At 32.5% G+C, this 12,999-nt stretch overlaps 1 protein-coding gene across 1 annotated transcript in view; it reads left to right on the top strand.

Moving 5' to 3' along the window:
- Positions 1–522: 522 nt before the first annotated feature.
- LOC104888728 (wax ester synthase/diacylglycerol acyltransferase 4) overlaps positions 523–12,999 on the top strand; it is a 29,762-nt gene continuing 17,285 nt past the window's right edge. The window contains exons 1-3 of the mRNA XM_010673768.4: positions 523–788; positions 5,373–5,978; positions 12,213–12,566. Coding sequence (XP_010672070.2) covers positions 579–788; positions 5,373–5,978; positions 12,213–12,566 — 1,170 coding nt within the window. The 5' untranslated portion in view covers positions 523–578. The remainder of the gene's footprint in view (positions 789–5,372; positions 5,979–12,212; positions 12,567–12,999) is intronic.

The raw sequence follows: 12,999 nt of genomic DNA, 5'->3' as shown, positions 1-12,999 counted from the left end.
TATATATATATATATATATATATATATATATATATATCGATCTTAATACTTTTATTAATATGATTCATTTACAAAATACATAACAAAATCAAGATGACCCGACAAAGAGTTACCCGAAGTTGAATTGGCGTTCAATAGCGAATGGACCCGATGTTTCACAATGATTGAACTAAGGTCATTACTAATTCAACCCGAGGACATTTCACTTAACTCAACCGTACATGGAACCTAAATACGACCTTCGTAAACCCGGCTAAAAAATGTCAAAGGGCGCTTATACCCGGGAATGGATCGACTTGTAAATGGAACGTTCAGACCTGTCCGGCACCCGGGAATCCAATGATTCAAATGTGTTCGACCCAGTTGAACAAAACCTGACCAGTCATGACCCGGGGGACTGACAATCAGAATTCTGACCTGTCCGGGTATGACCTGGTTCGCCGTGGGTATACCCAGAACCTGTTTATTAACCTGTTTTGACACCACTAACTACAAATTAATTTATCCATGTGTGGAGGGTGCAAGAGTATCCATTATAATTGTTGTTCAAGAAATCAATAAAAAAGAATAAGGAAATTATGTCTCTGAGGGTAAAAACTAAAGCCAATAACAAGTTAGATGAGAATTTAGAGCCAACTAGTCCTACATCAGAATACTTCTTGACTGAGGTGGCAACACTCTATGTTCTTTGTATTTTTGAATTGGAGATACCTATTGATTCTTCATCCATCTATGCTTTTTTCAACGATGCCTTCCTTGAAAGTTATCCTCGTTTCTCGTGCATTCCGGTAATAATTTTTCTCTCTCTTCTCACTCTTGAAAAACATTATATAACATGACAGGAGATGCAACATATCATGTGGTTAAAACTTAAAAGAGGATTCTACTCTGGTTCTCTCAGATCACATGCATCTATACTACTTCCTCTGTTTCTTTTTACTCGCTACACTTTCCATTATGGGAAGTTTCACATTACTTGCGACACTTTTTTTTTGGGCAATAAACTCTTTCTATCTCTCTCCTCCCACATGGGTCCCTTTTCTTTTTACTCTCTACCTCTCTCTTCTCCAAAAATTGCCTAGGAGTCCGTGAAATGAGAAGTATAGCGAGTAAAAAGAAACGGAGGAAGTATGTTAGTTTATATCTTTCATTTCATGCTATATGCATATATAGGATCATGTAGTAACTGATCAATGTGTTTGAGCTTGCCCCATATTGTATATCCGTATTAGAATTTAGAAATGATATTGTAGACTATAGTGGATGTGATAGCTTAAGAGAGTGCTTGGCGCATTTGGTAAAGATTACATCTCGTGACTTAAAGGTCAAGAGTTCAAATCTCACCAAGTGTTGGGCACTTGGAGGAGGACTCTCCTTACCATTTCAAAATGGCTTAAGCGAGCCAAAGGAGTGTAATAGTAGTCAAAACTAGGAGGAACGTTGTTGGTTGTCGGCGATCCCGTCACAAAGGCCCGTTTGTAATCACTTCAGAAAATTAATTGAAAAATCGCAACAAATGAATATTTTATACCTTACAAATATCACCCATTTGTTGCAAATTTTTTATTCCGAAGAAAGTATCTAATATAATTTTGTTTTATTCAAAATAAATCAGCTTCAGTAGTAGAAGTTATTTTCAGTCAATACAAATCAGTCAATTGCATTAGACCACCAAAGGTGAACAAAGTCGATTTAAAATAAGAAAAGGTGAACAAGGCCTAATTAAGAACTTAAAATCTCTAATTAAGCAATAAGCAACGAAATATCTCAAATTTAAATACAAATATGAAACACCCCTGCAGAAACGTCGTCGCTTCTAATCTTATCTTGCATTATCTTACACTAATTATGTTTCACAATACATGCACCATTTGCTTTTTCATTGACTGCAACACTCTTCTTTCGACATTAATATCTTTAATTGTGTATAAGTAAAAAATTATATAAAGTTAACATTTGAATCCTTGGATTGAGACGAATTTAACAAGATCTTACTTGACTATTTTCTTACATTGATATGAGAGAAAGATTATAAAATTGGTTAATAAAAAGTGCCCAAATAAAAAATGGTGCATGTATTGTAAAACGAAGTTAGTACATCATTACATCGCTCTTGCTGCCGTAGCTCTATTTATGTACTACCAAGGTGACAAGATATTAGAATTTTGTGCCCTCGTACTTAATATATAGGGTTAGTATCAGGGGTGGATCTATGAAGTAACACATGCTAGCCCTAAAACAAACTTCAAAATTTTGGCTGGGAAAAATATTTAGAAAACCGACATATAGCAATTAGAGATGTATAGTGATGCACTTTGCCTGTTGGAGACTTGGAGTGGTTGAATGTCCTTTAACAAAATGCCATCACCCAAATTCGATTCTCGCATAGTGCAATGTTAATTTTTGTTGTTCTTTTTTTTGTTTCTTTTATATTTCCTTTTCCCCTTTTTTCCTCATATCTTTGTCATTTTCATCAAAGTGTCAAACACACTTATAAATTCTAAGTAGCATATTACAGTATTACACCAGATATGGTCCTCTTACGTAAAGTTATTGAAATATGTAAAACTCCCTCTTTCTACTAATAAAAAAAAAATCTTTTCATATTTGTTGATACACAATTTTATTTAACTATTAATATGTCTAAAAATAAACTAGTAAGTGTTTTAAAAATTTGATATTTTGTTGAAGTTAGTAACATACTCCCTTCGTTTTCTAAAGATCTTCCATCGTTCCGTTTAAGTAGATTTTCAAAAGATCTCCCCACTTTTACTTTATTCTTTATTTGGAATTTTTTTCCCTTTTTACCCTCTCATGTCCGTATCATATGGTCCACCATTACATTATGAATTCAATTTTACTTCATTTCTCTCTCCTACTTTAACCCCTTTTTATTTGTTGATTTATATTAATTGCTTTCTCTCTCCTACTTTACCCACCCTACGCCCCACACAAATGTATCTTCTTTGGTATCTGTAGGAAACGGATAGATTATATAAGAGCATATTTTATCACCATTAGCTAGTAGTACAAATTCTACCAATTTCTATACCAATCGAACACAACTTATGTATTCATATAAAAATTTATATAATTGGTATAACTAGAGAAAAATTAGTACCAAATAATCATTTTCGAGTAGCTCAAATGTTTAAGTAAAATTGGAAAAAAATGTTAAATCTAAAGCGTTAAAGTTGTAAATGGACCGAATTCAAGTCATGAGAAATAATTTTCTATAATAACATCATATCATATTTTTTTTAAAGTGAATTATATTTCAGTATAATTTATAAACGCTATTGTATAGTTTTTTATCCTATTCCTGATTGAGAATTCTGACTCCTTTTCTAATTGGGACTCAACTAACACGTCATATGCGACCACATAGATCCCAAAAATAAGGGATCCAAGAATATCGAGTATATTTCTATTGTCATGCATGATTGGAGCAAAAATTTGTTCTGGATAAGTGGTTAGTTAAAAATATTAAAGGTCAAGAGGTTTGAATTTTGTTGATGTGTTTTTGGGAGGCGTTTGATACTTGTAGTTAATATTCTGAAGTTCGATACATCGCCTCACAATTACTTAAAATCGCTTAAAAAAAAGTTGAAATTACATTTGTAATCTTTTTTTTTGTTTTCTTAAATCTCCACCACTATTCACCTCCTGCCAGGCTACCACTACCACTACCCACCACCCATCTCCTGCCAGGCTGCCACGACAACACCTTTTTTTTTTTTCTTACATCACCACCACCATCCTCCTCCTGCCAAGCTGCTACCACCACCACTCACCTCCTGCCAAGCTGGCACCACCACCACCCACCTCCTCCCAGCCTTCCACGTCAGCAAGGATGTTTCCCACCACCACAACTTTGGTTGCACAAACCAGGCGAATTTTTTTAGGCCATGGACGAACGTCCGCAATGGACGTTCCACCCATGGCCCGAACGTCTGGTCTGGACGTTCAGGCCATGGGTGGAAACGTCCATCGCGTACGTTAGCCCCATGGCCCGAACGTCTAGGCGAGACGTTTGTGCCATGGGTGAAACGTCCACCGTAGACGTTCGTCCATGACCTAAAAAAATTTCGCCTGGTTTGTAGGTGGGTGGTGGTAGAGGTTGCGGGAGGTAGGTGATGGTCGTGGAGGTTGTAGGTAGCAGTGGGGAGGTAGGAGGTGGTGGTGGGTGTTGGGTGTTGTGGAAAAGAGCAAAAGGTAAAATGGTCTATAAAAATAAATTTGGAGCAATTTTAAGTAATTTTGGGGCAATGTTTAACAAACCCCTTAATATTAGGGATTGATGCATTATTTTTCCGATTTTCTTTAAACAAGCCAGTGACTACTTTTTTTTTCTTTTCATATTCCCTCATCTTTTCATCTTATTCCATTTTCTTTTATCTTTTCATCTTCCCTTTTTAATTTCCAACACAACGAGGTCAGACCCATCTCGAAATATATAGAGGTCCTGTGCAAACTCATATTTGAAAATTTAATAATGTAATAGTTCATCCATTCATGATTCTTCACTTCATATAATCATATTATGAACAAAGAGTAGCCCAAATAAGTAGATAAATCTTTTCTTTTTACTACCTAGACTTTTCTCTATTTTGAGGCCCTCACAATTACAGGGCCTTGTTCCATAGAACATGTTGAAAATAGTAAAAAGTCGACCCTGAATGAGGCCCCTAAACAAGAATATGCACGACCCCTGTTTATATAGTGGAATTTTAGATACTTGTCGTTCGTGGTTTTTTCTCTGTATTTAAAGATTTTTCTATGTTCAAGGGCGGTTTTTGGCCCATGCAGTATAGGCGACGGAATAGGACCCCAAAAATAGAGGGGCCCCAAAATATATTATATATATTAAATGTTTGAAAGAAAAATAAAAAGAAAACATTTGAATCAGTGGTAAAGTGGTAAGGGATGGAGTAAAGGGGCGCGGGTTCGATTCTAGTTAGGAGCAGATTTAAATATGATGTAATTATATATTATTTTCAATGTAAAAGTATTTTTTTTTATTGAGAATCTAATATTTTTTATGAACTAAATATGAAGGGTCCAATTTTAAGAGAGCGTATAGGACCCCGTTATGTTTGCCCCGCCCCTGTCTTTGTCAAATATTATGTTTCCTTTTCATTACTTTTCTTGTCATAAATTTGGCACAACTCATGCAATGTTTGATAGGCATGGATGGCAGATCAAGTTTGTTGTTGTTATTACCTGTAAATTATGTCATTAGTACTAATGGGAATAAGAGAAAACAACATGCACATCTCTAGCCTGTCGTGTTTTTCTCATCTGATACATTTTTTTACCCCGTTATAGAAAAAGATGAGAAAAACTGATTGTTTGTCATTATTGATGAGCAGATTGAAGACAAGCAGAGGAGGAGAAATGTGTGGAAGAAAGTGGAAGTTAATGTGGAAGATCATATTAAATTCTCAAAATTCCCGGAACATTTATCACCAGAAAACTATAGTGACCATTTTGATGATTACATCTCAAAAATCGCTACATCACAACTTCCGAAAGACAAACCTTTGTGGGAAGTTCACACATTCAACTACCCAACAAAGAATAACGCAGCTGCAACTTTAATAGTTAAGTTTCACCATGCAGTTGGTGATGGTACATCTCTCATGGGCGTCGTCTTCTCTTGCTTTAAGCGAGTCGACGACCCGACGCTGCCTCTCACTTTCCCTTCCACTACTAGGACTTCTTCTTCAAAGGGACATGAATTACATGATTTTAAAGCTACTTTGATGAAAGTTATCAACATTGTGCCGAAATTTTTATGTTCAATGTTGTACAACATATACGATTTTGGACAAACTCTTAGGGTTCTGCTTGTTGAAGATGATCGTACTCCAATCAGGTCCGGAATTACCAACATGGCTCTTCCTTATTCCGCAAAAATTTGTTCAGTCACTTTATCTCTCACTGATGTCAGGAGAATCAAATCACTTCTTAAAGTGGTAAGTCATTTTTATATAGAGCTTTGCGCGTGTGTTTACCAATGAGTACTTATACTATAGTTAGTCAGCCTCTCAAATAAATTTTCTATAAAAAAAACTCAAATGGACCCGGTGCACACTAACTTAGTATGCACCGGGTTGGTAAGATATTAATTTCATATAGTGAATTCTAAAGAGATATAGTGAACTTATATACAATATAGTATATTTCATTAATGGAAAACATAATGTGAAATTATATGCAATATAATAGAGGAATTAATTTAAATGTTTTAACATACAGGTCGATCTAAGTTACGTAGTATATATCATGACACGTGTTCTAACATATGGAATGATTTAGTCTCCATGATATAATGAGTGTCTGAATGATATAGTAAGTTTTTGCTTGATATAGTGTGTGTTTGAATGATATAGTGAGTTTCTGCATGATATAGTGTGTTTCTGAATATATAGTGAGTTTATGTATGATATAGCATGTGTCTGTATGATATAGTGTGTGCCTGAATGATATAGTGAGTTTATGAATGATATATATAGTGAGTGTATCTGAATAATATAGTAAGTTTCTGCATGGTATCGTGTGAGTCTGAATGATATAGTGGATTTCTGCATAATATAGTGGGTTTTCGCATAATATAGTGGATTGTCAGTAATGATATGTTGTTTTTGCCTGGTGCATACTAATGTTAACGTGAACCGGGTCCACACAAGTCATATTGAATTTTCTAATATAGTCCAACTAGTTGTTGACCCGGATGATGCCCAGATCATCTACTAATGTGAATTTGAAGTGTTAAATCAAAGACTTGAAAGAAGTGAAAAAAAAGTTATAAGCATTGGATTGTGCTCGTGAAATCATCTTCCAGTTTCTTTTAAATTTCTACATAGTAAAGTACAATATAAATTATTGATCAGTATAACTCTCAGCTTCAAGAGAGTACATATATATAAATATATAACTAATTACAAAAACTATAATACAATCTTAATTATTTTTGAAATGCAGGTTAATGTGTAAGAATATAACCATGCAATATAATAGTATAACTGTGTTGATTAAGGAGGTTATAAAAACTTTAAGAGTTTTTTTTATAGAATATCATAGTACTAGAAAGTAGCACAGACTGTTATTATCATTAAAAATTAATGAGTATTAATATATGAATTTGTACTTAATTGTTTTTAAAAGAGAAATATTATGTTGTCTTTAAATAATTTTGTTTCCTACAAAGTCCATGTAGGCGGCAAGTTCAAAAGAAATTTAAGCTATCTACTTAATGATTGTGCGAATATTGTGGGATGTAAGTAATTATATATCTAAATGTTTTTCTTCGATGTATGTTAAATTTTTTCCCCCATAAAAAACAAAAAGTGATGGTAGAATAGTAATTTAGAGTGTTCGTACTCAAATGGGAGGTTGCGTGTTCGAGTCTTCACTTATACATTTTTGTTGATTACTTTGTATCATCTATTTGAGAGAGGGGAAGAGTACATGTGATAGCAGGACCTTTGTTTGCATTGGGTTATATATATATATTCTTATCTAATACTCCACTGTTTCTAAATATATATATATGTTCCTTATTAACTTACACTAAAACAAGGAAATAAAATAAATTACGAAACTAAAAGCTAAAAACAAATAGAAACAACTAAAACTAATCTAATTAATCCACCAAATAGTAATATAAACTAGTTAGTGTCCCGGGCGATACCCCGGATTGTTTCTTTTCGTAAATTTTTGTCTTGTTAAAGAAAAATTGACGTCATAATTTAAAGAATGCAAGAAATTGGAGTAAGAGTTTATGTCTACGATAGTCTACTATTATTACCATTAATGTGTTAGGTATCCAACTACTTGTATAATCTTTTAATGAGATATAATTACAAGACTTGATTATATTATATTTTGAAATATTAAACAATGATGTTATGTTGGATTAATGGTTAAGCTTTCACTTTCCATTTCAAAGGTCATGTGTTCGATACCAACATAATTTTTTTAGTTAAGGGGTTTGACATGAAAATAGAGCATTTGCATTAGAACCTTAGAGGAGAGTGCCACATGGCACATAGACATTCTTATAAACACCTTTTAATATATTAGTATAGATAATAAAAGGATAATAAAGAATAAGATAGAAAAAAGTAACCAAAATAACTCTTATTCAGCACGAATTACTACCCAAGTGACATAAATATCACCCATCAGTCATTAATTTCACCTTTGAAGAATTTTAGAAATTACAATGTTGACTCTCAAAATTGAAAGTGATTCTGCTATTGATAAAATTCAGAACTCCAATGTTATTTTTGTCATTCATTCATTATAATGAAGATTGTAAATTTGGAGAAGAGACAAACAATATGGAAGAAGAATTTGGAGGTGTTTGACATGAAAATAGAGCATTTGATTAGAACCTTAGAGGAGAGTGTCACATGGCACATAGACATTCTTATGAACGCCTTTTAATATATTAGTATAGATAATAAAAGGATAATAAAGAATAAGATAGAAAAAAGTAACCAAAATAACTCTTATTCAGCACGAATTACTACCCAAGTGAAATAAATATCACCCATCAGTCATTAATTTCACCTTTGAAGAATTTTAGGAATTACAATGTTGACTCTCAAAATTGAAAGTGATTCTGCTATTGATAAAATTCAGAACTCCAATGTTATTTTTGTCATTCATTAATTATAATGAAGATTGTAAATTTGGAGAAGAGACAAACAATATGGAAGAAGAATTTGGAGGTGAGAAACAACGGAGGAGAAAGAAATTTGAAGGTGAGAAACAATGGAGGTGAGAGAAATAATAATGGAGAGAAAAAATTGAAGGTAAGATAAACAATGAAGAAGAAAAGGTGGAAAGAAGAGAGAAATAAGCGATTATAATAAGTAAAATTTTGCTTATTTGGAAAATTAATTACCAAATTACCTAGGTAAAATATTAGTAGACACTGGAGCTACTATTAATTTTATGTCACTCTCTGTATTTAGAAAATTAAGAAAGACTAAGAAAGATTTGCACAACATAGAAATCAACATAATTGGTTTTTCTGGTTTATCAGAAAAGTGAAAGGAATGACTATTCTAAAGATAAGAGTAGGAACTAAAAATACTTATAATCAAATTTGATGCCATTGATTGTAAATATAAAATAGAAATGTGTCGCTACACCACAAAGAAATCTTTATCAATGAATCAAATTTTCCTAAGATATCGAACTCATAACCCCAAAAACTCACATGAATAATTTAGTAATATCTTGCAGGATAATATATGATATTTATATATGTTGCAACTAAAGCAATAAACAACGAAGAAATGAAGAAGAATTGACAAAAGGATTTAACGTGGTTCACTAACAATATACTTCTTCCGTCTCAAAATAGTTGCACCATTTGCCATTTGGTCACTATTCATCAACCAACTTTGACACGCTTTCTCTCACCATTATATAAGAAAAAATATAGTCAAGTAAGATCTTGTTAAATTTGTCTCACCATGAGGACCCCAAATATCAACATTTTATATTTTTTATTACGCAATTAGAGATATTAACGTTCAAAAAATCGTCTTGACAAACATGAAAAAGCAAATGGTGCAACTATTTTGAAACAGATGAAGTATTAGCTGCATCCACATGCGGGGTTTTTTTAAGGTGATTTATTATCTTGATGAGAGAGTACAGAAAAAAAAAAAAAACAGCAGAAATTAGTTAGAAGATTTATATAGTACCCTCCTAATCAAGCTAAATAATAAAGGTCATAATAGGCCCCTTTGCTGGAATATTGTTCAAAGCACCAGATTGCATGTTCAAGGTATTCCAACAATATTAGTGAAAATTCGTTAGCTTTGCAATCTGACTCCTGGATGCAAATAGGAAACTTGTGTGGGGGCAGTGCGAGTATATATGTTCATATTCATATCGATACCATAATCGTCAGTTTAAAATATCATCACAATAATTATTAATATTTACATTAAATATGATCAACGACTATTATTATGTGTGAAAATGGTTAAAACAACGAATAATTCTATACAGATCCTTATTTTAACCTAGGAGTGCTAATTGAGTGAGCCAATCGCAAGTCCAATCCTGCTCGACTCATCCTCGTTGCTAGTTAAGCTCGTCAAATCCCTGCTTGACTCATGCTCCTTAAGATTTGTTGTAACTCAACTCGAGCTCAACTCGAGCTTGGTTTCTTAATATAGCTTGACTCGAGCTCGATTTGGTCGAATAGCTCGACTCCATTGCTCGACTTGACCCCAACTCGACTATTCGAACCCAACCGAGCTAATGACAAAGTCAATCCAAGAATTCAAACCATTGTCATCATTTAAGTTCACACCTAGCAAGTCCCGTATATGATAGTGGTATATTAGGCTCGCAAGGAGACAAGAAAAAATTGCTTGGTTATCTCTATTATATAAGGGAAGGGAGGAGCAATAGTGTCCTCCTTTGAAATGCCTATTTTGCCCCCCTTCCCTTTCTAAATTACAAAAGGAATGTCAAAATCATAATCGGCACTAAAAAAAAAACTACCGAAAATTAATTTACAACACTCACTCACAAATCACTTAAAAGAAGAAATTTTACAAATCACTCATACAATTGAGAAAATCACGTTATAAAAATCACGCAAATCATTCAAATAATCAGGAACTTTATTAAAACTTAAAATTAGCATACAAACTAAAAGTAATAACCTAGAATGTCAATACATACAAAAACATTTACAAAAATTTAGTTACAAATCACTATTCTCAAGAACCATTCACAATTAATGGTGGGTCATGATAAAAAAATAGAGGTGTATTTGTAGTGAAATTGAAATTTAGAAATTAGACAAGGAAAAAAATTATTTACTTTTTTATAGTGTTCCCTATATATAATGAAACTTTTACATATATTTGGACCTATCCTTTTCTATTATATAATAGCGATTAATTATCAATGTAAAAAGGTTTATGTTACTAGAATTAAAGTACAACATATCTCTATTATATAAGGGAAGGGGGGAGCTATATATGGTGTCCCCGAATAAAGAGACTATGTTACCCCCTTCCAAAAATTGCAAATGCACTTACAAATCAAATGGGGCTTCAAACAAAAATACAAAAAATATAATTATAACAATCACTCATAAGTCAACTAAAAAAATTGCATAATTTATGTTATGCAAATCACTAAAATGAGAAAATTTTACAAAAACTTAAAAATTCACTTACAAACTACAACCTATGAAAAAATTGACTTGAAATCAAAGTGTCCACTTTCTTTACAATTTATGAAGTACTGTACTTAATTCAAAAATCAACTAAAAAATTATAATATTAGAAATCATAAATAAATTCAATAAAATTTCTTTTTTGTTCATATAATTTAACTTTGAAAAGAAAAAAAATAACAAAAAGATTGGTGTGAGACTTAAGTGACAGAAACTAAACCAATCAAATTTTGCAACTAAAACCAATTATACTTCGTATATCTAATATTCAAATTTAGACTCTTATGCCGAAAAAAATCAAGTTTTTGTTTTGAAAAAAATTCAAACACGCATCGCGTGCAAAAAAATTCTAGTAAAGTAATATTTTATAGACCGTGATAACTCTTATCTCATGATAATCCATCGATATTGTGGGACTAATGCTTCTCCTACTTTGCACCTTTTCAATTGTTTTCCTGATCCTTCATCCCTATTTTTTTTTTTCCAATTTGTTGCTTCTTTAATGAGTCACATAAATTTATTCAAATTTGGATTTTAAAAACAGAGAGTAAATTGATTCATATTTTCAGCATTATAGATATGGAAGGATTTTAATTTTCTACTTGAATATTTAGCTAATATGAGTATCTTTTTTCTATATTGAATAAAATAAATTTCTAGAAAAAAATATACTAAAAATAGTTACTGAGCTGCTCGCGAGCTTATTGAATCAAGCAAATTCTCGCGAGCTTATTTTTCTTTTCGACGATTAACCAATTCCTTAAAATATAAAGTAAGGAATCCCCCCAAACCTCTTCTATATTTAGGATCCCGAAAAAGCACTTTTTAGATTTCTCGTCTACCTTTCGAGAGTCGAGTTTTGGTCGAGTCGAGTTCGAGTTCCTCAATAACTATTATCTATATACTCTTAAATATTTAAAGTGCATCTTATTTGAAAGCCTTTGAGCATATAAAGCTCTTGATCAGATTTGTCTTTGCCCATTTTCAGACTGTTAATGATGTTGTTATTGGGATAATCTCTTTTGCAACTCGGTTGTATATCCAAGATGCAGACCAAGGAGGACGACTAAATAATGCCCGCCTAACGGCATCAATGGCTGTCAATATGAGGAGTATCAAGAGGTTTGCAAGTCCCGAAGAGATGCGGAAAGAAAATACATGGGGAAATAAATTCTCAATTATTGAAATGCCACTCCCAACTTTAGGGAAAGATGACATTAGAAATCCCCTAAATTTTGTTATCAATACAAATAAAATTCTGAACAGAAAGAAGAGGAATGTGGGTGCCATATATCTCACGGCATTGACCCTTGATGCTATAAGGATATTCGGAGGCTTCAAGGTTTGTTATTTATTATGTGCATCTTTATATGTTGATTTTTTTTTTTGAAGAATATATGTTGATTATTAAATTACATTGATTTAGAAAGTTGTCTTTGTATATCAATCAAATATATAAGTATAAAAATTATCCTCTAAAAGAAAGTATTAGAATTCTAAAATACCTTCGATCCTATATTTATGGCATTCCGAAAATAAATAATTTCTATTTGATAAGTTAACTTGTGCCTATGTAGACATTAGACAAATCATTTTAAAAAAAAGAAATGATTTTTTTTGGTGTGAAAAGAGGGCAACAAATACCCAATACATCTAGAAAGCTGAAAATAAAAGCGAAGAAAACTAGAGGAAACTAGAAGCAAAGAACAAGCCTTTACTTGAAAACTTTCTCTGTAAGAATAACATTTTAGCAGCACTCACTTGTCCCATTTTCA

The sequence above is a fragment of the Beta vulgaris genome, chromosome 3, assembly GCF_026745355.1.
Source record: "Beta vulgaris subsp. vulgaris cultivar EL10 chromosome 3, EL10.2, whole genome shotgun sequence".
NCBI lineage: Eukaryota > Viridiplantae > Streptophyta > Magnoliopsida > Caryophyllales > Amaranthaceae > Beta > Beta vulgaris.
Note: the sequence above shows the minus strand (reverse complement) of the source record. Positions and strands in the feature narration are given on the sequence as shown.